This window comes from Pteropus medius, unplaced genomic scaffold (genome assembly GCF_902729225.1).
Source record: "Pteropus medius unplaced genomic scaffold, Ma_sr-lr_union100, whole genome shotgun sequence".
Classification (NCBI taxonomy): Eukaryota; Metazoa; Chordata; class Mammalia; order Chiroptera; family Pteropodidae; genus Pteropus; species Pteropus medius.
This window is the reverse complement of record NW_024351729.1, coordinates 1,708,476-1,734,290: the sequence shown is the minus strand read 5'-3', so window position 1 is coordinate 1,734,290 and position 25,815 is coordinate 1,708,476. Positions and strand designations below refer to the sequence as shown.

The following is a 25,815-nucleotide window of genomic DNA, read 5'->3' as shown; positions in this document are numbered from 1 at the left end:
TATGGTTTTTTTCCTACCCTTACGCATAATCAGTATAGAGTGATACCAAAGGGCTGTTATCAAAAGGAAATGGCAAGAGTGATCAGACAAAATATAACTTTCTGGGCTTTTCTCACAACAGAGTTGAATTTTTTATGATTCATTCTTATTCTAATTCCTAGTCTCCTCTTCCTTTCTTTGGTCACATCGTTAAACTTCTAGCAAGCCTTTTTGTTAGTGCAGTCGGTAGTTCCCAGACTGCAAAGAGTAAATATTTTTTGACATACACTTTATACTCTCAAAGTTGCTTTGAACAACGCCTGGCATTTGTAACAGAGGTGAGAGAAGTTTGCTTGTTACCTTACTGAGAATTACCGAAATGTAAGACCTATCTAGTACAAAGAAAAACAGGAAAAAGAAAAATATGTCTACTGACTTGTATTTGGCCACCTAAACTCGTACTCCCATGAGAAACTGCTTTCAAAGATGGACAACCTAAAACAAAGCCAACAAGCGGGCGACCAAGCTCTCCTAGTCAACCAGAAGGAACTCTCACGCTTCACAATGACACTACCTTGTATCCTTCCTGAAAGCAGCCAAAGCTAGGCCCCTGGAAGTCGGAACATGGTAAAGATTCCTACAGCTGGGGAATCTGCCTGCTCTGGGGCCCTGGGACAGTTGCAATCACTGCTACTGGAAAAGGAATATATATGTTCTCAAAACTTCTTGAGCACCTCTTAGTTCATTCAATACTGACCTCTAGAGGAGCTGATTAGGTATAGTTGATTCTCATTATTCACAGTAGTTATGTTCTATAAAGACACCGCCAACACTGAATAAGTGCTTAGTGAACTCCTGCTCCTAGGGAAAATACAAGGTTAGGTTCCTGTGAGCCCCTACTCATAATACTTTCATCAACTAATCAGTATATAAGCTTGTTTCATATGCATTTCAGTTTAAAGATGTCTTATTTACTATATATTGTCGATTCATTAACATTGCATTCAATGCTAAAAGCACTACAACTCAAGCCTGAATGGAGCTTATCTAACACACATTTTTCCATAAAGAATTTTGTTTTCCTAAGTCATATTATAATCTTTTTTTTTAATTGTGGTAAAATATACATAACATAAAACTGATCATTTAACCATATTTAAGTGTGTTGTTTCGTGGCATTAAGTACATTTACATTGCTGTGCAACCATCATCAATATCTTTGGAACTTTTTGATCTTCCCAAATTTTGAAATTTTTAATTTTCCCAAATTGAAAATCTGTGTCTATTAAACACTAGCTTTCCCCCTGCCCCAACCCTCCTCCTAGTCCCTGGCAACCACCATTCTACTTTCCATCACGGCCTCCTGTGTCTAGAGCAGAGCACTTCAGCATTATGCTTGGGGCCATTTTAAACAGTAGAAGCACCCCAAAAAAAGGATACAAAACATGTGAAAAACATGGTACTAAAGAGACTCCAAAAAAGAACATTTGTTTATGGCACGAGAACTTAAACAAGGCAGAGAATTGCCTTATTTGACCTCAGCTGGGTACCTGCCTGTCAGAAGCCTCAAATTTTTCACCATCCTGCACATGTGCATGGAAGACCACAAAAGTGTCATGAGTATTGATTTGGAGGTTAAAAATAAATTTTAATAAGTAGGCAAATATGCAAATATGGAATCCATGAATAATGAGGATTGATCATATGTGGAAATGACAACCGTTGTTCACTTTATTCCAGGAAGTAAGAATAAAGAGCTGAAACATGCTTTGTAATAGGGCTGACTTAGAAAATTTTATTTGCCTCAGAAGCCTAGAGGCCTATGTGAAATGATAATTGGCAGCTACAACCTGAAGCAGTTCTATTTCATGTGGAGGATAAATTTAAGCATAATCTCAAACCCCTCTGCATGAAACAAAAACCAAGCACTCAAGTACCAGTGATCAATCACTTACTATATGACAGGTGCTATATTCAGCAATTTGCATGCATTATTAAATTACATCCCCCCAAAACTTTATGAGGACACCAAAGGCTAGCGAAGTTATGTATCTCATCCATTATTTCATAGTAAAAAGTTGAGATTTGAACTCAGGTCTATCTGACTCTAGAGGCTGAGTTCTCAACTGCTATGCAAATTCTAATCAAATTAAAAAAACAAAAGATTTGACTTCACAGAAGTGCATAGGAGCATATGTTACGATTATTATAACCTTACAAAGATTTATACATTGAAAAATAAATTTACCAAATAAATAAAATTTTATAAGCCTGATCCAATACTGTTCCATAACAAAGAATATCTGAAATCCTTCAGGGCATCTGGTTTGTGTCTGGTTTTCCTTAATCTTTAATGATGGGCAAATCTAATGCATTATGTAAGGCCATTTTTTCTCAAGAGATGTAGATACCTCTTAAGAATTTGATGAAAATGCATTAACTTTTCAGGCTACTGGGTTGCATTTTAGTGCACTGAGGCAGTAAATTAGTGTACAATGTGTAAAAGTGGTAGTGACCTAAAAAATAAATATTTGATATGAGCCATTGCATTCTTTTGGAAAAAAAAATTAATGGATTAACTGTTAGTCCTTAGCTTCCCAAAAAGGAGTAGGAAGAAGAAATCTCCTGTGGCATGGAAATAGCTTCTGTTTCTTGCTGACTATGTTTGTTTAGCTCTTTAATAGTCCATTTGATCAGATCTTGTGGTTCCCAAAGCTAAAGTTGAGAGTTTGATCCCGACAGAGGCCACTTACATTTAGAGAACAAAAAGCTCTATTCTCTGCTCCCAGACCTTACCCCAAATCCCTGCCAGGTGTCTGCCCTCTGGTCAAAATGAGAAACTGGCAAAAGGGTGCAAACCTATCACATTATTGGGAAACAAAAAAATGGGCACCCTTTTATTATGGCACTCTTTCCCTTTTATGTGTTCGCAATGTCCTCACATAATTTATGGAGAATAGATACTATATTTTTTGCTTTTACCACTGGAAATCTGAGGCAAACTGTAATAAGTGCTGCATTGCCAATCATAAAATCCATTATCTTCTTATTCTAAGTTTGGAGATTTTTCTACTGGCTAACATCCTCTTAGTAATAAACAATGAAGAAACATTTTCTGAGCAATATTAGTCTGCAACTTTAGAAAACAAGAATAGTAATCAGTCAATATCTGAGCACAATTTTCATATTAATAAAAGGTATTAAATCATTTACAAATAATTCCACATGCAATATAACATTATAATAAGTATGATTTTCAAAATGTGCTAAAAATTTAGTCAGGAAAGTAAGTTTCTCAAATTATAGCTGAAAATCACCAGTATCACAATCTTGACTTTTCATTCAGATTTTCCTAATTAAAATTTATATTTCCCTAATTCCACAGAACTAAAAATAATTTAACAAATAAAATTCGTTTTACTTCAAATGCTTGCATAAATAATATAAAATCATTTTAATTCTTGAGGAAGTACCATTTCAACTTTTTAAGTATGAGGTATAAATTAATATTTACTTATTTAAATTATAACCTGAGTTTCACATATGAAGATTAATAAGATTTAAGTGTAGTTTATATTACTGTTAACATAGACTTTAATTTTTCAAATGTCACATTTATCTTTCATTATTTGTAGATTTATTTCTTTTATGAAGTACTCAAATGAATCAGCTCACCCTTGAGTGTAACAAAATACTGTTTGGTGACTTGTGACAGACAGGGTTTTAACCTCTGACAGCGAGATTCATTGTGGAGCAAGAGCCAATCATAGATCCTGACGACACTTGTCTCATCAAAGTTGGAATATAAAAAGCCACTTGGAATACAGTATAAAAGATTCACTGGTGTGGCAAGTTGTCTCTCTGACGGTACAGGCATTAAAATTTTGCTTGGCTTTACTCAACAGCAAAACAAAAGTAAAAGAAGGAAATAAGAACAAGGAAAAAAAATTGTATTGATTTTAAAATCATGCAAAAACTGCAAATCTATGTTTATATTTACCTGTTTATGCTGATTGTTGCTGGTCCAGTGGATCTAAATGAGAACAGTGAGCAAAAGGAAAATGTGGAAAAAGAGGGGCTGTGTAATGCATGTACTTGGAGACAAAACACGAAATCTTCAAGAATAGAAGCCATAAAAATTCAGATCCTCAGTAAACTTCGTCTGGAAACAGCTCCTAACATCAGCAAAGATGCTATAAGACAACTTTTGCCTAAAGCTCCTCCGCTCCAGGAACTGATTGATCAGTACGATGTCCAGAGAGATGACAGCAGTGATGGCTCCTTGGAAGATGATGATTATCACGCTACGACAGAAACAATTATTACCATGCCTACAGAGTGTAAGTAGTCCTATTAGTGTATATCAACAATTCTGCTATTGTTCTAGTGTTTATGAAAACCGGATCTATTTTCAGGTTCTTTTAACAAGCTGTTGGCTTGTATGTAAACGGGAGAAAAAGAGTTTTTTTCCCTCAAGATTTCATGAGACATGTACTAATGAGGCCAATATCTGAAAATGCTTGCATAGCACTGTTATTTAGTTTAATGTGACAGATATAACATGCTTGTGCTTTCAAAGCTTAATACCACCAAAGCAACTACTGAGAGATACACAAGCAATGTTAAAACTTTCATGAAATTTCATAATTGCATTTGGTTGCTTGAAATATGCATTTATAAGTAACAACTTTTTTCACTAAGAATAGAGCAAGAAAAAAATTTGTAGAGGTTTAAGCCTATTTGAGCATGTGCCGAATACCTAGAATGACTTGTTATTCAAAGCTATTTCTCACAGTGTTTTTATGTTCTTCACAAATAAAATATTTAATTTTGAAAGCAATTACACTAGAGTATGAAAAAATATTTTTACTATTTTAATGTATTAATAAGAGCAAAAATTAAGTAAACATAGCATAATGATTATTATGAATTAAATATCAAAAAATGCCTAAGAAATAAACATTTTAAACAAGTAGGTTCTGGCTTACAAAGTCCTACTTAGACCTTGACCATGGTACTACTGTTGTGGGTACCCAGTCTGCATATTTCCAAGCAGCCACACTGCTTAATAACTTTCTAGAATATTATTTCATTCTTCATGGAGAGAGGACTAATACCTGTAATATCTATGTTGCTTCTGAAAGATAATGTATTTCATACCATTCCTTTTGCAGTCAGTTCAAAACTATAGTCAAGGAAAGGGAGAGAAGCACCTCAGGAGAAGGCATGACAAGAAAAGATTTTGTGCCATGTGTCTGTGATCTTGCTTTATACAGTGCTTTATACACTCTAAATTGGACTTGAAACTATTTCAAAATACTGCTTTCTTTATTAAGTAATCAGGTTATAATGCAACAAGTAATTTTCCTTTAAGACTCTGCTATCAGATAGTCCTGGAGTAGATTTGCTTTATTTATAAACAATCTTGGAAAAACCAAGAGGAAAGAAATTTCTAAGTACTTCTGCTTACACTGATAGCCTGGCACTGAGGATAATATTTGCTAACTTTTGAGACAGACTGAATGGAACATTTACATTTTGGTGCTAAATACCTGCTTAGTTTTGTTCCTTTAAAAGGCTATTCCAGAGCCAAAACGTAACAGATGTAGTATATTTTCTACTAACTCTCCAGGCTCAGTTAGCTGCTCAGTGTGTCTTGTCCCCAGGTAATTCAGGCCTGGGGGAAGGGTTCCTTCTTCCAGACTGATTGGTACAGCTGCTCAGTAAGTGTAACTACTCAGATTCCCAAAGAATTCTAAGTGGATGTTCCTCCACGGTGTCTCTTGTTCTCTCTAATCATCATCATTTTAAAATTTCATCCACTGTTCATTCCTTCATAGAATTGTCCTTAGTCCACAGCTCTCTGGAAAGGGAGTAGATTCCTCATAAACAGCTGGAAAAACATATATCTAAAAAATCCGAAAAGCTAGAGTAATTATTTTCTTTGATATTTTTCTGAGTTTTGAATAAAATTCTACAGATGTTTTCATTTTAAAAGACTAAGTATGCACTCATTAATCTAATAGAAAAAATATTCACCACTTAGTATGAAGGGGTTTGTTCATTTTTCATGAGAAATAATTTCAATAACTTTTCTTTTCTTATTCATTTATAGCTGATCTTCTAACGCAAGTGGAAGGAAAACCCAAATGTTGCTTCTTTAAATTTAGTTCTAAAATACAATACAATAAAGTAGTAAAGGCCCAACTGTGGATATATCTGAGACCCGTCAAGATTCCTACAACAGTGTTTGTGCAAATCCTGAGACTCATCAAACCCATGAAAGACGGTACAAGGTATACTGGAATCCGATCTCTGAAACTCGACATGAACCCAGGCACTGGTATTTGGCAGAGCATTGATGTGAAGACAGTGTTGCAAAACTGGCTCAAACAACCTGAATCCAACTTAGGCATTGAAATCAAAGCTTTAGATGAGAATGGTCATGATCTTGCTGTAACCTTCCCAGGACCAGGAGAAGATGGGCTGGTAAGTGATAACTGAAAACAACATTCTAACAACCTTGTTATGTTCTCATCATAATGTGAATAGTGGAAAATAGCTACCAATTTCCTATGCTCATAGGCCAGACAAAGGTATCTTACCCTAATGGTAGCCCTGTACCCAATAAAAGTAGGTATATAATTTCATATCTTATGAGACACACTCTTGATACTTTTACTTTGCATGAGGATTAAAAAAAAAGTTATACTATAGTCCTTAACTTCTTAGTTAGTTCTTTTGAATTGAGAATGAAATATAAAGTGCTTTCCATGGATATGCTACATGATTATATGAATAAAAACATGAAATCTTTGTGGTGGATTCTAGTACATATTTAACAAATTAAAACTTTTTAGTTCCCCCATAAGAGTGAAATATGTTGAAATTTTTTGGCTTTACAAAGTAGAAAAATAAACTTTTAAAATTATAATTAAAATAAAAATGCTTTTATTTATAGCAATTAACTAAGTATAACATGTTTAGGCTTATATTACATATACTATATTTAAGGTCCCTCATGATAAATGTTATTTTATAGGCTGTGAATACACTGATGTATATCTAGATTACTTTGTGAATTACGCTAATAAAATTAAATTTCCAGGCTAGTTAACCTGTGCTGCTCAGCTTATTTCTGAGCTGCATCACCATTCTTTTGTAAGAGTTTACTTAGGTAATGCCAACTAACTTAATATCAGACCAAGCTACTGACTTTTTATATATTATAAAAAATAATAAAACAAATTTAAAACCTAGTATAAATTTAGTGACTCATGTTTCTGGCTTACCTATGCTTGTGTTTACTCCTGTTTTCAAAAAGTTATTTAATGTGACCATATATTTCACTTTCATCTATTGACATAATTTATAACAAAAGATTATATTTGCAAGCAATAAATGTTTTCTATATTTTTAAATGATCTTACATATAAAGAATATATAATTAGTCAGATCTACTTTAATAAAAACATAGCCTTTATGTAATTTTCCAATGAGCTATTTTTCTTTAAATATGCTACATAAAATGTTACTCTCAAAATGGTGTTATTGTTTTTATAATCTTAAAGAACAATTAACTACTAGGTTTATTTTGATTTTGGTATAGGATAAAAAACTACTATTAATTATTTAAGAAAATGTTCTTTTTTTTTATAGGTAGCTTTTTAATGATCAAAGTTAGTGATGCGATAGGTTTTGTTATTAAACAGATGGTTAATATGATGTATTCCTCAGATTTTTCTATGTAAAAGGGAAAAAAGTCTCAAATGCATGAAAAGATTGGGGCAGGGAAAGGATTAGAAAATTATTGTTTAAATTTCTGAATAAAAACATTTTTCAGTGAAAGAATAAAAGAAATATTGTACCTTTTTCTGAATCTGTCCCTCCCTCTCTTTAGAGTTTCTCTTTCTAACCCACTATACATACCACCACCTTCATCACCCTACCTTCCTTTCCCCTTTTACAATCCATATAGTGTGGGGAGGCAACTATTTTGTTCTGGCGTTAATATCCAAGGTTTCCTGAGTGGAGGATGGATGAGTATACCTATCCCTCTAGGAGTCATCAGACTTATTCAGCCAACATAATTGACAAGTGAGAAGACTGGGAGTAACCTCTTCCCTCTCTCTTCCCCTCACTCTCTATTCTCATAAATATTCTGTAAATATTTTCAGAGCCTCTATTACATGCCAGGCATTTGGATAGTCAACCTGGGGAAAACAAAAATTAAAAAGACATAGATCCGACCACAGGGGAATTTGTATTGTTGCTATACTCTTTTGAGCCATAAGAATCAAGCCTAGTGTAGATTAAAATTCCTTAATGTTGTCTTTTAAAAATAAATGTGGTGTAAGAAATAAGATTAGTTTCTTTCTTCAATAATGACTTCTTGAGGTAGAAAAGTGATTCAGACTCTATTAATATTCTGATTGTTTTTTCCTTTTTATATAGAATCCCTTTTTAGAAGTCAAAGTAACAGACACACCGAAAAGATCCAGAAGAGATTTCGGACTTGACTGTGATGAGCACTCAACAGAATCTCGATGCTGTCGTTACCCTCTAACTGTAGATTTTGAAGCTTTTGGATGGGATTGGATTATTGCACCCAAAAGATATAAGGCCAATTACTGCTCTGGAGAGTGTGAATTTGTATTTTTACAAAAATATCCTCATACTCATCTTGTACACCAAGCAAATCCCAGAGGGTCAGCAGGCCCCTGCTGTACTCCCACAAAGATGTCTCCAATTAATATGCTGTATTTTAATGGCAAAGAACAAATAATATATGGGAAAATTCCAGCCATGGTAGTAGATCGCTGTGGGTGCTCATGAGAGTTTCATTTGGTTCATAACTTCCTAAAATATGGAAGGCCTTCCCCTCAACAATTTTGAAACTGTGAAATTATGTACCACAGGCTTTAAGCCTAGAGTATGCTACAGTCTATTAAGCACGAACTACAGTATATGAAATAAAGAGAGAATATATGCAATGGTTGGCATTTAACCATCAAAATAAATCATACAACAAAATGTTTTATGATTTCCAGAGTTCTTGAACTAGGAGATCAAATTAAATTTATGTTCATATATATATATGTGTGTATATATATATATATATATAAAACAACATATGCAGGTAAATGAAAGCAATTCTCCTTGTGTTCTAGTGAATTAAAGGAGAATGCTTGAAAGTCTATTTCTTTAGAGTTTCATTTAGTATTTACAGAAAAATCTATATATAGTATTGGTAAAGTGCAGGATTGTTATATACCATCATTAGATCATCCTTATACACTTGAATTTATATTATATGACAGCATACTTGGTAAGATGAAATTCCACAAAAATAGGGATGGTATATCATATGCAAGTTCCCATCCCTATTATGATTGGTACAGTACATTAACAATCAATGCCAATGGTGCTAATACAATTGGCTGAATGGCTGATGTTATCAAGTAGAAAACATTCAGTAAAATAACAAGTTCCTTCTTTCTTCAGGTGCACTTTCATACACCTCCAAACAGGGAATGGATTTTCTTTAGTAAAAGAAGAATCATTTTTGTAGCATACTTGGAGAAACTGCATTATCTTAAAAGGCAGTCAAAAGTATTCATTTTAATAAACATTTCAAAATTACAAAAATTTCAAAATTACAGCCCGCCTTTGCAACACTGCAGTTTTTATGATAAAACAATGAAAATGACAGATTCTATCAATATTGTATAAAAAGACTTTGAAACAATTATGTTTATATAATATGTATACAATATTGTTTTGTAAATAAGTGTCTCCTTTTTTATTTACTTTGGTATATTTTTACAGTAAGGACATTTCGAATTAAATAAAAGGACATGTCATATATGACAGAAAAGCAACTGTTTATATTTCAGAGCAAATTAGCGGATTAAATAGTGGTCTTAAAACTCCATATGCTAATGGTTAGATGGTTATATTACAATCATTTTATATTTTTTTACATTATTAACATTCACTTATGGATTGATGATGGCTGTATAATGTGAATGTGAAATTTCAATGGTTTACTGTCATTGTATTCAAGTATCAACGTTCCACTATTTTAATACTTATAAATATTAAGCATACCAAAATGATTTCACTCTATTATCTGAAATGCAGAATAAACTGATGATACCTTAACAAGAATTGTTCATTTTATTTTATAATTCTATAATGAATATATTTCTGCATATATATACTTCTGATTTGTAAATCAGGATTTTGTTAATCAAATTTATTGTATTTATATGACAGTGAAATTATTTCTTGCATTTAATGTGTAGAAACAATATAAATTATATTAGAGTGTTGAAAGACACAACGGTTTTATGTTATGAGGGTTAATTCTGGATTTCTGATTTTTACTTTATTACCAAAGTAACAGTTTAGCACAAAAGTTTGGTTTAGGAACTTTAGGTCTGCTATTCTGGTTCTCATGAGTGAAGTTCCTGTTAATTTGGTCCTAGTCAAGTTGCTTTACACATACAAAAGTAAGAACTAGTTATATCTGTTTCATTTCTCTTTATCGTGACCTGAAAACTATTTATATGTTTTCATAGGTTCAATTTCCAAATGATTGCAGTTGGCAAGGGTATGTGGTCCTAGAGTTACAAGTTCTACTGAAGCCACAGGGACACGGGGAAGCTGCATCTTTTTCTTAGCACTTTAATGATACTGGCACATTTATCTGAGCTTTGCGGGCAACAATTTTTAAATTGAATTGAAAAATAATTATAAAGTGCCTAGAAATCCTTAAGTGCCACACTATACATAAATGTTTTTGAAGTGCACACTCTTCTCCACACCTCACTGGTTTAGTAACTTAGTCTAATGGGAGAGGTGATTAAAATTCTAGTGTCATGGTTCCTAAATAAAATATTATAATTAACACAAATGTAATTTTTAATCATCTATGATATTACAGCAATTTTTACTCATACAAAGTATAGTACTTTTTTCCAATTTTAATGCTGACATATTTAACGTTGACATGGCTCGAACTCTAAGGGGGTTGCCCCTGTGGGGGAAGCAGCCAACTATGGTGACGGGGTGAGGCCACTTCCAGTTGCATACAGTAGAATCTACTTCTTCCAGGGCTGTGAATATACACGGCCCAACAGTCTGGGTCAGCAGGCTCATTAACATATCTTAGGCTTTGGAGTACAAATCACTGGTGACCTTGACCTCTATGGTGGAGACTGTGAGGAAGGAATACTTTCAGTTTCCAGGGACCCAGTCACAGGACTCCCCAATCTTTATATTCATCCTTATCATGGAGCCCCAGAATCACATCACCAACCTCACTATGTGGTAGCCTATATGATCATGAAAGAAAGCATCAGGACCAATTTGGAACCTATATGATCATGAAAGAAAGCATCAGGACCAATTTGGAACATATATGATCATGAAAGAAAGCATCAGGACCAATTTCTTTTGTGAAAAGACCTAGGCAGTTCTATTTTGCTGAGGTCCTAAAAATGGCAAGAGTATTCTATTCTTCCAATCTGTCTATGAGCACATTATTTTCATTTTCAGTATACTCAGAATATTCACTTGTGATACATGATACTAATCCCTGAGATTTTCAAAAAACACAATGTAAAATTCAATGCAGTGTATCAGTTTTAATATTCTGAATATTTTGTTATACCTCTCACAAACCTATATTAGTTAAAAAAATAAAAGCAAACCTTTCCAAACTCTATAGTTTTTTTTTGTATTCAAGTTGGTTTTTGCACTTCTGCATAAAAATTTATTTTATTAAAATAAAGCAATAATTTGACACTGACAGTAACTAAATTAGAACTCATTCTATCCCTCCTCCCTGACAAGATGAATTCATTTCACTTTAAACCATGATATGACATTAGGATGTCAATGACCCTTTTGAAATCTGTTGAAAACTAGGGACACTCTCACCAGAAAAAATAAAACTCCATTTTACATATAATTTCAAGGAACTTAAGGTCTTCCTAGAGCTCATTCACAGAACCTAGCTTATAAAACCTTAGGAAAGATACTGAATTTTCCTTAAGATAAAAATTATTATTTATGAAATAATAAAATGTTTATAAAGACCTATTTTTAATAAATCAGTTTTAGACACTAAACAATTTGAGCGTTGGAAAAGGAAAACAAATATCAAAGCAGCCTGGACGTCTTCACATGGCTAAAACCCTTCTTTATTTACCAAACCATTCTATGCCTCTCAAGGATCATCTAATCACCAACTGGCAACTCTGTGATAGATAAAACTAGACAACTGAATATAAAACACTAAATTATGAACTCACATTCTTCTTATGTGTCAAAAACAGAATCAAGAAATAATCAGGGCTTCTGATATCTGGGTGTCAGAATTAGGAGAGTATGAGACAATATTTATTGAGTACCAGATTTATGCCAGGCACTTTTCTGACATGCTTGGTGTAAGAGACATTAGTGTCCCCAATTTACAGAAGAGAACTCTGAGGAACTGAGACAATAGGAGGTATCTCAGCAGCCAGGTTTGGATTTGAACTAACAGCAATAATGATTCATTGCTCTGGTTATAACAGTACTTCATCAAGCATTGATGGAAGAGTGAAACTATGTTTTTTAATGTTTATGCTTTGTAATATAGCCTTATCTGGATTTGCACTGGTTTTTGCAAAAGGTCATGTGGCTGCATTTTAGTGAGGGAGGGGTAGAGTTAGTAAGAATGAGAAGGTGGATAAAGAGCAGGTGATTAGCAAAGCAGAAAGATGTACACACAGAAATGGAAATGGATCAGTGTTGTAGGCTGTGAGAGCTAGAGAAGACCTCAGAGATCATCTAATTTACATATGACAGAATTGAAGCCTAAAGAGAGGGTTGCCCGAAGTCATATAGTGAATTGGTTCAAGAACCAAGACTAGCACTCTGAAATGCCAGAGTAGAATGGATGGTGGGTCAGAGTAAGAGGAATGATTCCAAAAGACAAAATGCAGTGCCATTTGCGGAAACGTGGATGGATCTTGAGATTATCATGCTAAGAGAAATAAGTCAGACAGAAAAAGTTGCGAACTGTATGATTTCATTCATATGTAGGATATAAAACTGAAAGCAACAAATGAACAAGACAAAGAGTTTCATGGACATGGACAACAGTTTATGGTTCCAGAGGAAGCAGGAAGGGAGGAAAATAGATAAGGCTAAAAGGGGTCAAATATGTGGTGATGAAAAGAAACTTAACTTTATGTGGTGAATATACAATGCAATATATATATGACATATTATTGATCTGTATACTTGAAACCTATATAATTTTATTAACCAATATCAATTTATTATTAACCAAATAAATTTAATAAAAAATTCAAGTGACAAAGGAAGAAAAAGATTATACATCATAATCAAATGGGGTTCATTCCATGGGTGCAAAGATGGTTCAACACACGCAAATTGATCAATGTGATACACCACATAAACAATATAAAGGATAAAAATCATATGATCACATCGATAGGTGTAGAAAAGCATTTGACAAGATACAGCATCCATTTATGATTAAAACACTTAATAAAATGGGTATACAAGGAAAATATCTCAACATAATAAAGGCCATGCAAGACGAACCCTTAGCTAATATCATACTTAACGGTAAAGAATTGAAACCTTTTCCTCTAAGATAAGGAACAAGACAAGAATGCCTGCTCTCATCACTCTTATTCAATATAGTATTGGAAGTCCTAGCTAGAGTAATTGGATAAGAGAAAGAAAAAAAAAGGCATCTAAATTGGGAATGAAGAAGTCAAATTGTTACTTTTTGCGAATGACATGATTCTTTATATAGAAAACCCTAAAGACTCCACCAAAAAAACTATTAGAAACAATAAATACAGTAAGTAGAAAGATATAAAATCAACATACAAAAATCCATTGTTCCTATATACTAACAATGAAATTTCAGAAAAAGAAATGAAAAAAAAATTCCTTTTGCAATTGAAACAAAAAGAATAAAATATCTAGAAATAAACTTTTAAAAAAATGCAGGAGGGCTTAAAACAAAAAAGCTCTGAGTCATGGATTATTAGCTAGGAAGAGTCAATACTGGACACTAAATAAATGTTTATAGGATTATAATAATTTACATCTATTTCAAATCTTTGATCAGCCTGGAGATTTTCTTGGAGAAATAGACTCTAATGGAAAATCTATGGTAGCATGTGAGTAAAACCACTACTGTACTGAGCATAGTAATAAAAATTTAAATAATTAATTAATAATTAGTTTTCAAAGTGCTTTCACATTAATGATGTAATTTTATCTTCATAATGCTAAAAGTTAAGTATTATTACTATACTCATTTTATTAAAGGAATTGAGGCTAAAAGAAATTAATCAAATTACCCAAGGGAACATAGCATTTATATCTGTACATTAATTATACAGGAAATAGAAATCTATCAATTATATTTCATTTAAATAAATAGAAATAAAAATCAATGTTACATTTGTTTGATCATTCATTCCAACAGTACTTATTAAAAATGTAGCATGTTTAAAAATTCTATTTAAAATATCAAATGATTATTTTTTAAAATAAAACACATGGATGCTACCCCATAATATAATTAATAAACCATAGGCTAAAACATGATATGCAAGTCAGGACTTGCCTGGCATGTGACATACAGTGTTGAAATTTCATTTCCATGGTCATTCAGTTCCAGTTTACACACTGCAAAACATATCAAAGTAAACTATACTAATTTTTGTCATCCCTGAGTAAGATGTCAAGCAATGCAAAATGGTACTAAATTTAGTTCATTCATGTCTAGATGGAATTTTGCAGAGGATGTCTTTGGAAAATGAATGTTTTCATTAGATAGCATGCATGGTTAATAGCGAGATAATCTTTGTTGCCATTCAAAACACAAGATAGAGGGAATATTTATATATTTTACTAGATTATATAACAAAATACCTCAATGAATAACAATCACATCCTGTCAAAACCACAGGATTCTCTTGAACATAATATTTTATATATAAAGCTGTCTATTTTATTTGACAGACAAAAATATATGTAATAATAACAGACAACTCTCTAATAATCTGTTATAAAGGTTCAATATCTCACTTCGGCTATGGTTTAATATTATGCAAAATATTCCTGATATAAAATACATAATCTGGCAATGAAACGAAGACATACATACTTAGTCTTCATTTATTCCAGTTTTGAATCACTCTGTAAGACAGAAGTTTTTAAAGGTATTATACTATATCTCTGCTTCATAATAAAGGTGATGTTTGTATTAAACATACACATGTATTTACTTTCTTTAAAAACTAACTTTAATAAGATACTCTTTTATTCTACATATGCATTGTAGGCAAAACACTATTTGCTAGAATTGGCTTATAGAGATCTAAAACATATTCCCAGATTCTGATGCTAAGGAGATCTGTTAGAAAGTTGTCCTGAGAAGGGCCAACTCAGAAATTTGATTCAATTAATCTTAAAGTTTACCTTAAACCAAAAAACGTAAAAAGATTAACCTACTAACTCACCTTTTTGTTTTCTTAACCATTCAAGATTACTGTATTAAGAAAATATTTTTCTATTAAGTGTTATGTTCTTTTTTTCCCCTAATGTCTTATGAAGGACATTATTCAGAACAAAATTTGATTATGCGGTTTTGGCCATGGATCCTCCACAAGGCTTTCCCAGATCCGCTCCCACGGACACCAACTGACTAAGAAGCCAAACGTCTCTTGGCTCTATTCCCATGGAACTCAGAATTTTGGCATTACCTCTCCATCAGGCAAAAACAAAACACGTCAATACAAGAACGTCTGCCTACATCATGACATCAGATCCTCATAATGCTAAGATAAAATTCTGAAAGTGAAAATCAAGCATAAAACACCAATTTACTGAGCACACTGAAGTGACTGTGGGAGAAAATCCAAATTGTTAAATGGAAACAATCAGGCAGTCACTGAGACAACTGCTTGGCTTCAAGCTCCAAGAATGTCTTCCTGAAAAGCTGCATACTTCTCAGCAACTCAAGTTATGGCATGAGTGATGTGGCTGCCTGCATTCTACTGAGGAACCTCAGGTCATCCTGGGTTCTGAACCAGGTCAGGTGCCATGGGTTAGAAATCACAGCAAAAATCAAAGCCAAAACCAAAACAAATGAGGATAGTCCTCCCTACTTGTATATATACCTTGGCAGCCAATAAAATTGTCCTAATTTCTAGAATGGACCAGGACCTGTGTCTTTTGTGAACTTAAAATCCCTTACGGATACAGTAAGACAGAAGTCCAAGGAACTTGTATAGGACTGATGGAAACCTAGCTAGGTTACCATCCACTCATAGGTCAGGATGTATCTAAACTAAACTAAACTATAACTAAAACAAACTGCACCAAGTGCGATTCTCTTGGGAGAAACAGCCCTGCAGCTGCAGTGCCAGTGGAACTCTTTCCTTTGCTGACAAATGTGGGTAGACTCTGAACAGTGAGCTCCACCTTGCCTGGCCAGATGTTTGACCAAAGATTCCTGGTACTGGCCAAAGAGAGCAGTGTCGCTTCAGGCCACAGTTTGTGTCACAGTCTGGAATTTGGCTATATATTTGTCGAAACAACATATACTATATTAATACATTATATCTGTGACAGAGTATATTACCTGGTTAGTGTGCTGTTCAGCTTGGCAAGGAATAAATCATCCACAGGATCTTGGATAAGAGCACGTATTTCTTGTATTTCCTTACAAGAGAAATACTCATTTTAAAGCTATTATTATCTCATTTTAAAATGATGAAGTTAAGGTTCAGAGATGCTCATGATTAACAAGGGACTAAGATGAGTGCATACATGATGGAAAAAATACAAATACAAATGTAGTGGTACAACTTTTTAGTCATTAGCTCAGATGTGAAAAATCTATAACTTTTAATTGTTGCAAAACTGACATTGGCTTTTACCTAAAGCTTCCTCTTGTTGTATCACCATTTCTACTTTATAGATGCCACACCCTGACGTCAGCGAGAACTGCTCAAATAATACTTATCTTCCTGGACCTCACCTAGAAAATAATGCACAATATCCTCCTACTTTCAAATCACCAAACTTAAAAGAGGATTGTAATATGTTTCTACCTCATGTCCAACTCAGCCTATAAGGTAGAGCACTAAAAAAGACCAACTCTCTTCTCATCAAGTTCACTCCCATCATCAGCTCATGAGGTCTGTTATGTGTGAAGGTAAAAAAATAGGTTCTGGCTGACTAAATCTATTTACTAACTCTTTATATTTCATACTTGAACTCTAGGCTCTCAAACTTAAAAGCTAAATATTTGCCATTTATTTTTTCTGATTCTGATCTGGTAAGTACCCCCTGGAAATATGTGACTCTTTAATAAATCATGGTGTTAATTCTCACGAATAATAAATTAAAATTACATATTATCTTTTCACTTACAAATGCACTACATTTTTATATTATCTAGCGTTATCAGTAAAGGTGATCAGAAATGAATACTCTATACAAAAATCTATACAGAAAAAATATAGAAAAGTCTCAGCAGTTGCCTTCCAATATTTAACAATATCCTTAAAAGTTCCATACGGTGATTTTACTTCTAAAATTTTATCAAAGGAAATAGAGATGCAAACATTTATTTAAATCACAGTATTAATTATTTTAAAATATTAAATTAAATAATAAAATAATTTTTATTTTTAATATTACTTTAAAAATAAAAATAGTATATATTCCAATAACAGAAAATGGTTATATTATGATAGACTCAGTAATAGCATATTCAAATATAAAGACATGTGTTTGTATAGACATATACATAACATATGTATATATACATATTTACTTATTTAGAATACTTTCAGCTGTAAATAACAGAAACCCCAATTCAAATATGGCTTAAACAATAGAAACGTTTATCATCTCACATAAGTACAGATTTAAGGCTGCTCTATGTACAGTATGATCAGTAGTTCAATATTAATGAAGACAGATTTTTTATACCTCTCACTTGACATCCTCATTGTGTTTCCTTGGCCCTCAGGTCATTTTCCTTTGTCGTTACAAGATGGCTGCTGCAGTTTACATGACAAAGTCTACCTAAACCGAAGGAAGGGAGCCACATTGTGTGTGTGTGAAAAATTTCCTTTGAAGTCAATGAATACGATTATTTTTAATTTTAATATATATTGACAGTTTGTACTCTGTAGAAGTTGTACCAAATTATATTTCCATATATGAAGTTACCTATTTTCCCACACCCTTATCCTTATTTTAGTCTGATAAGTGAAAAACGATATTTTATCATGATTTTAATTGCATTTCTTCTTCTGAAAAGTCATTAATCTCATCTTTAAGAATCATCTGTAATAGATGATTTCTATAACATTTCTATTAACTGTTTGCTTTTATTCTTATTTTTTTCTATGAGGTTGTTGGTATTTTAAAAAATATCTATATATTTAAGATATAAGCTAAAACTATTTCTTCCCAGATTTTCATTTGTCTTTTGACTTTGTGGTTTCTTGTGTGTGTGTGTGTGTGTGGTTTTTTTCTTTAAAATATCTGCATGTCACATATTTTAGATATTTTATGACTTCCAATTTTTGTGTCATACTCAGGCCTTTTCCAGTATGTATTTATACTTAAAAATGTACCATATTTTTTCTAATAGTCTTATGGTTTGTTATTTCCTTTTAAAACATCTTTTATCAATCTCATTTTGTCATAAGTATAGGATAGGAATCCAACAGTAGGACGATAACTGGATTTCTGTCCAGTCAGAAACAACCAGCTGCAGTTCTACCTACATGCATCTATTTTTTCCTTTAAATTTTTTAAGAGTCTGCTGCAGTTATATCTTAATTTCCACTTCACGTGGGACATTTAGCCCACAATGATGAAGTCCTCATCTCTATTGAAGCCAAGATCTCTTTCTCCCACAACTCTAGAGGAAAAAAATTATACATCCCTCTTCTCCAAAGTCACAAAGCTTCTCCTCAATCACACTACCCAATGTATCATTTAGGCTCTCAAAGGAGCAATAATTTTTCCCCACTGTCACCAGAAGAGTACATGAAAATAATTAAGAATATCTCTGGCACTTTCCCTCTGAAATAAGATACCAATTCTGTTAATATATGTATGATATCCTATCAGATTTGACCCATTCATTGAGTCTTAGATATTCCTGCAGGAACTGTGTAGGGAGGAGAGTAGAGGAGTAAGTCATTTATCTTTCAAGAAACTCACAGTCTAGTAAGAAGAAAAAGGCAAATAATAGTCCACTTTAATAAAATGCGACAAATGGTTTACACAGGGTGCTGTGGGAAAAGAGGAACAAGCCACCTCAACTATACTGGGAGTTCACCGAAGACTTAAAGGAGGAGGTGACATCGGCAATGTCTTTAATAATGAAAAAAAGCTTAAAAGATGAGTAAGGAGAAAAAATGAATAAGGAAGAAGAAGGAAGGGCATTCTCACCTCCTCCCCTGCCCCCATTCCCCGCCCCCCACCCCCGCCGTCCCCCACATGAATGCGGTCAGGAAACAGCATGATGCCTTCCAGGTCCTGTGAGTAGTAGGATGGATGGAGGGACAGAGCCTTGTACAGTGACAAACAATGGAGCTACAGGGGTAGACTGAAGCAGGACATGCCCTGTATATCTTCTTAAGGAATTTGTACTTAATATTGTCAGTGATGAGAGCTAGTGAAACATTTTAAGCAGGGAGCAATATGGTTAAATGTAAAAATTTTTTAAAACCCCTTTTAGTAATGTATTTTAACCTTTATTCTACCAAAGTCCCTTCCGAAGTTGGGTGAAGCCTATATATCCCTTCTTAGAATAATGGTTTAAATGCTTTGTTTTCTAAAGAAAACCAATCATATTAAATTACAATTATAAAAATATTTTTAATGTGCTATAATAAAATATGACAGCACAAAAACTTAAAATGACAAGGTCTAGTAATAAGTTGAATAACTATCATGATTTAAAAGTGGTGATGAGCATAAATAATATACATGCGATAATTGCAACTTGATATGAACTGTGATTTCTGTTGGTGACATGGTGACAGATATTATAAAGACTTTTGTGCTTTCAAGCCCATTTAGAATGGAAAGAAATGCTAATTTTAATTAAGTATAAGCAAAAATAAAGGCGTAATTTTTTCCATCTAATTTTTAGATCCTCTGAATTCTATATAATACTATAAAAGAAGGAGCCTAAAGGATCAATGAATTCAATTAGAAATCTATTTTACTGGTCTAGAAGGGAAATGATGATGGTCTGAGTATTAATAGCTAATATTAATTGAGCATTTACTAAATTCCAGGCACTGTTCAAAATGCTTTATATGATTATCTTATCTGCAGAGCTAGGGCTATTATTAATCTATATTTTACTGGGGAAGAAACTGAAGTACAGAGGGCTAGCAAACTTTGTTTAGTTCATATAGCGAGTGAGTAGCAGAATCGGGTTTTGAACCGGGGTAGTTTGACTCGAGAACTTCACTCATCTACAACTGAGGCAACAGAAATAACGGTAAAAGAATGTATTAGAAATATGTAGAAAATAAGAGTGAACAGGACATGGAGAAGCAGGGATCTACAAAGAAGCCCAGGTGAAGTGGAGATAATGTAAAAATATTTGACACCTATTCTTTTTCTTCTTGGTAATTCTTTCCCCTCCTCTCCTAGTAGACTTTTGGTTATTAAGGATAAACTATGAGGATGAGGCTATTGCCTCTGGAAAACTATAGAAAACACTATCTAGGAAATTGGAATTTAATTTTTTTTTTCTGGGCAAAAGAAAGAGAGAGAAAGGGAATGAGAAACTAAGAGATTACATCCCTTTTTGGGGTCAAAACTTAGCTGAGAAAGGTAAGTAGAAGAAAAAAATCCAGACAAATCTGGGAGAATCATCAAATATTGGGACTAGTGCCCTGTTTCCTATGTAACACTGAAAGTCAGAAAGCTTTGAGAGAATTCCTCTGCTTGTCACAGTCGTATATCTAATACGTTGCCAGCACCAGTTGAGTTGAACACAATGACTAAGAAGGTGCTTAGACTAAGGGCACTACACTGGATCTTCTCCAGATAGTTTCTGAGAAAGTGTCCAAGAGCCACCAGGTCTCCAAAGGCAGATAAATTGTTGAATAGGTTGCTAGATTGGCTGCTGGATTTAGATGAGGATGACAAAGTATAGGGACCTCATAACTGGAGAAAATAGTGTGGTAATCAATAGCAGGTGCCAGCACAATGCTCCAAAAACCAAATGAACCTGCAAAATATCAGTGGCTACCAGTACAGGACACTCAGTTACCAGGGAGCCCAACTAAATCAAAGCAGATGCATTAAGATGAAAGGATGATACCCCAAAACCAGGCAAAACGGTCTACCTCAACAAGAAGCCTGTGAGGGAGGACCAGAAAACCCACTGCGATGTCAGGAAGCTAGGTGAGCCTCTCTGCTCCATATTCATCCAGAAAAACATAGTGAGGGTAGGGGAGAAAATTTTGAAGTGAGAAATGCTGAAAAAGAGTATTAACCCCCCCAATCTAACTGTTTTCTGGTGATGTCTAATTTGTTAATATTTTTTTCAATTTTGGTAAAAAATAAAATAAAATTGACCACCTTAACCATTTCAAAGTGTACACTGTAGTAATGTAATATATTTACACAGTTGTCCAACATATCTCTAGAACTTTTTCATCTTGTAAAACTGAAACTCTATACCCACAGAGTATACTGATTACTTTAGATATCTCATGTAAGTGGAATTATGTAGTATTTGTCTAAAAAACTAATATTTTAACTGGAAAAGAGGAAACTTTGATTGGCAGGCTCAAGCATCTTCCATCATTGAAGGAGTGGAGGTTTAAAAGATGAGGTCTATTAAAGACAATAAAGTAATTTACATCTCTTCAACCCCAGTTTGTGACTATTACAACTCAACCCTGCTAGTGTTGATCACACCATTGATTCTAAGGAAGAAAGAGAATCCTTAGGCTCTAGAGCTTGACTTTCAAGTGGAATAGCAACATGAGTATCAGATGAACCTTGTTTCTTGCAAAGCCAACACAGCTCCACTATGGTTTTCTTAGTCTTTTTTAATGGTTCTCCCACATTACTGGCTGCACATACTCCTTCTATCCTGGCTTTGGAGTCCCATTCTCTAAATATGCCCCATCCACTATATTGAAGACCTGAGTCGTCTCTGTTTTCTCCCTCTGCAAAGTCTCAATACTTGAAAATTCAGAGTTCAAGCAAAGGGACATCTCCTTCCAGGCTTTGCATATCATTTCTTTCACAAATTTTTAGCCCTGGCCTAAAACTGACTTGGATGTCATATCTAAGGTTTATAATCATGCTAAGATGCAGCTACAGGCTGTGTTTAATCTTGGACATCTTAGATAGGTTCTGAGTGACTATGGCATCGGGTACCAATAAATACTACTGTAGGACTGTGTCCATCTTCCAGTCTAGGTAACTATAATAAAAAAATCAGATCAATGCTTACGAAATCAAAGGAAATAAAGTGTAATGCAATAGAAAATATGTCAGTCTTAAATCCAGGATCTTTCAAAACTCTGACGACTAAAATAAAGAATACTGTCAAGAATCCGGAACTCTTGACTTAAATTATCTCACCAGGTCAAAGAATAATGTACTAGGATGCCATTGTTTACATTCTTTCCAAAATAATTAATAGCAATGATACTTTTTTAATTTTGAAAGAACCGATTTTAACTCTACAATGTAAGGCTTATGCCCTCAGTAGCAGCTTCATTTAATAAGAAAAATGAATCTCCTGGGATCTGCAATCTTGTAAGATACAGCCTCATTTAAGCCCTGATTTTCCTAAATCCAAACATGCTGCAAAGATCAAGTCAGCTGTACTGAGCCATGGCCCATGGCCACATTGTGATTTTGGGAGCACATAGTTGGCAGGGCTGCACTGCAGTCTGTCTAAGAGAACTCTAGCCAGGATCTTGCCAGCAGTAAGCAGCAAGATGTCTTGATAGTTGCCTCTGTGAGTCTTGTTGCTTTGAAAAATAAAAATAGCCAAGCACTTTAAATAAAAAATTTATTAGTAACAGAAATTTAAAACTCCAAATTTTAGAATTTTCTTAGTTTAAAAATTTGCACTAAAATGCATTAAATTTTTCACTGAAATGGTACGAATGCTCTGGAAAACAGTTTGGCCATTTCTCATAAAAGTAAACATACTCATCATATGACCTAACAATTTCATGCCTAGGTATTTACGCCAGAGAAATAAATATGTATATACAAAAAAAAAAAAAAAAAGTCTGTATGTGAATGTTCAGAGTTGTTTCACACATAGTAGTCCAAAACGGGAAACAACCTAAATGCCCATCACCTGTTAAATGGATAAACAAACTGTGTTACATCCATAAAACAAAGAACTGAAAAATTACTGATATGTGCAACATGGATGAATTTCAAAAGACTGATGTTAAGCAGAAGGAGCTGATACGAAAGGCTCCATACTGTTTGAATCCACTTACATGACACAGAAACAAATCAGTAGAAGCCAAGAAGTGGGGGTTGGTGAAGAGACTGACTACAAAGTGGCATGAGGGAAATTTTTGTGGTAATGGAAATGTTCTGTGTCTTGAACACATGTACTAATGTGGATGTTTGTCCCAATTCTTGAAACTTTACATTTAAAAAGGGTACATTATATTTTATATAAACAAGGCATCAATAAACCTACCTTTAAGAAAAGAATCTGGGACAATGTGTGGGGGAATAGGTAAAGCAAGAGTGCTATGGATATGATTAATGCTGGGTTAATGGGTCATTGAGATTCACTAGACTCTGCTCTGTACTTTTAAATATGTTTAAACTGTAGACTGCTAGGTTTGTGCCATTTACAGCCCTCCAATCACCTTGCCTCTCTCTTCTTTGGGGAAAGCATAAAACTTGAACTTCCACATAAGTGATCAAAGAAGTGATCTGACTTTATATATATCTTGATATATTTTATCAATATATATAAATTAACAATTATGAAAATTACCTTAAAAGCCATAGTCAATAAAATTATGGTGAGGATTTTTTAAAAATAAGTTCATTAGAAATAAAAATATTTAAATGTGTCTCTGAGATACTTCTCTCAGTCTTTAGAGTTTACCTAATTATGAAACAGAACATTTATTTAAACACAAGGCAATGAAAAGAATGAAGCTGTAATTATTCATCCAATCATTCACTCAATAAATATTTCTATGTGTCCACTACATGTAAAACATACCATAATCTCTCTTTTGAGGAGCTGACAAATTAAATACAACCAGCTACAACAGAATTGCTGTGTGTGGAAAGAAAAATTAATACACCTAGAGTGAAGAGAGAGTGAGAGGACCAGAAAAGAATCTACAGATACTTTAAACCTAGAAAGATGAATTAGAAGTTTCTTGAGCCAGGAGAGAGGTGTGGATGGGAGGGTAGGATAGAAGGGAGAAAGAAAGGGAGCAGATTTCAGGGAGCTAGGAGAGCACAAGTAAGAAATGAAGGCAGAAGTACAATGCATATTTGGGGACTGCCTGGAGTAACTGTACAAAAGCACAAAAGCAAAACTGAATAATTCATTTATAATCAGCTCAATCTTTTACTATCAAGTCAATGAACTGTGAAGTTTATAAAAACATATTGCTAATGAATTCATGAGTTTATTCCACAAATAGGTTAACTGGTTTTGCTCCCTGGTTACAGAGTCTGTCTATAACTCTGGTCAGATTGTCTATAAAGGTATATTGTTAACCTTGAGACAAAACTCTGGATATAGTTACATTTATTGCCTCTATTGGGAAACTAATTTAAATCTCATACCATCACTATTTTTGCTTATAAGATGCATTTAAGATCCACTCTTTTTAGCCTTTTCTTAGCATTCTGGAGGCGCCATAGGGGAGAGAATAATTTGCTAGTTAAATTTAGGAGACTACATAACCACTAATCAAGGATCACTACTAAGTCATCTGCTAAGCAGGACAAAATTATTAGATTATTATTAAAAGTCTGCTTCTTTGTTCCACTTGCCTAAAATCCTGTTGCTGGCATTGCTGAAGCTAAATTCTTGATAATGGCCCACATACCAACATGACCCTTTCGTGAGGAAAAAGTAGTAGTTCTCCACACTATATAATACCAGTGAAGATGAAACTTTTTCTTTTTCCTCTTCTTTATCCACTACCAACTAGGGAGGGTTAAGTGAGCTTCTTTTATTTCTGACTCTGTAATATATAAAGCAACAATTTTAAATGACAAATATTAGCTACATTGAAAAACAGTCCTTTCAATAGTATTTAATTATGAATGATGTAAATTCTTATACATGAAAGAGCATATTAATGATGCTTGGACATTGAATTCCAAGGAGAGAATAAATTAGGGGGATGGGTCTACTTATCCCTCTGGGTAATAAGTAGCAGTAATTCAATGCTTTTATTATTTGATGATTCAAAAGGTAGACAAAACATTTTATCAGGAAAAAATGAAAACCTCGGATTTAAAAAAAAATAATCTACTGTGAAGAAACGCAGATGGTCAATTTTAGGAGTAAAATAATCTAGTCAAAGAAGAAGACCCAAGCACACTTTTCTACTACACAAGCACTCTTGAGCCTATTTAAAAAGGCACATTAGTAGGGGTGAAGAGAGTTCAGGCCAGTTAGTCCTTGGCACCTCAATCAAGATTGCCAGCATAGTTATCAATTAATGCTGCAGTGGTTTCAGTAATGCATACACGTGTCAAATAGGAACT

At 33.7% G+C, this 25,815-nt stretch overlaps 1 protein-coding gene across 1 annotated transcript; it reads left to right on the top strand.

Annotated features, from left to right (window-relative positions):
• The first annotated feature begins 3,628 nt into the window (after nucleotides 1-3,628).
• MSTN (myostatin) lies at nucleotides 3,629-8,953 on the top strand. The gene is made up of 3 exons (XM_039844146.1): nucleotides 3,629-4,319; nucleotides 6,095-6,468; nucleotides 8,434-8,953. The coding sequence occupies exons 1-3, from the start codon at nucleotides 3,947-3,949 to the stop codon at nucleotides 8,812-8,814; spliced, it is 1,128 nt and encodes a 375-aa protein (XP_039700080.1). The 5' UTR covers nucleotides 3,629-3,946; the 3' UTR covers nucleotides 8,815-8,953.
• The last annotated feature ends 16,862 nt before the right edge of the window (nucleotides 8,954-25,815 follow it).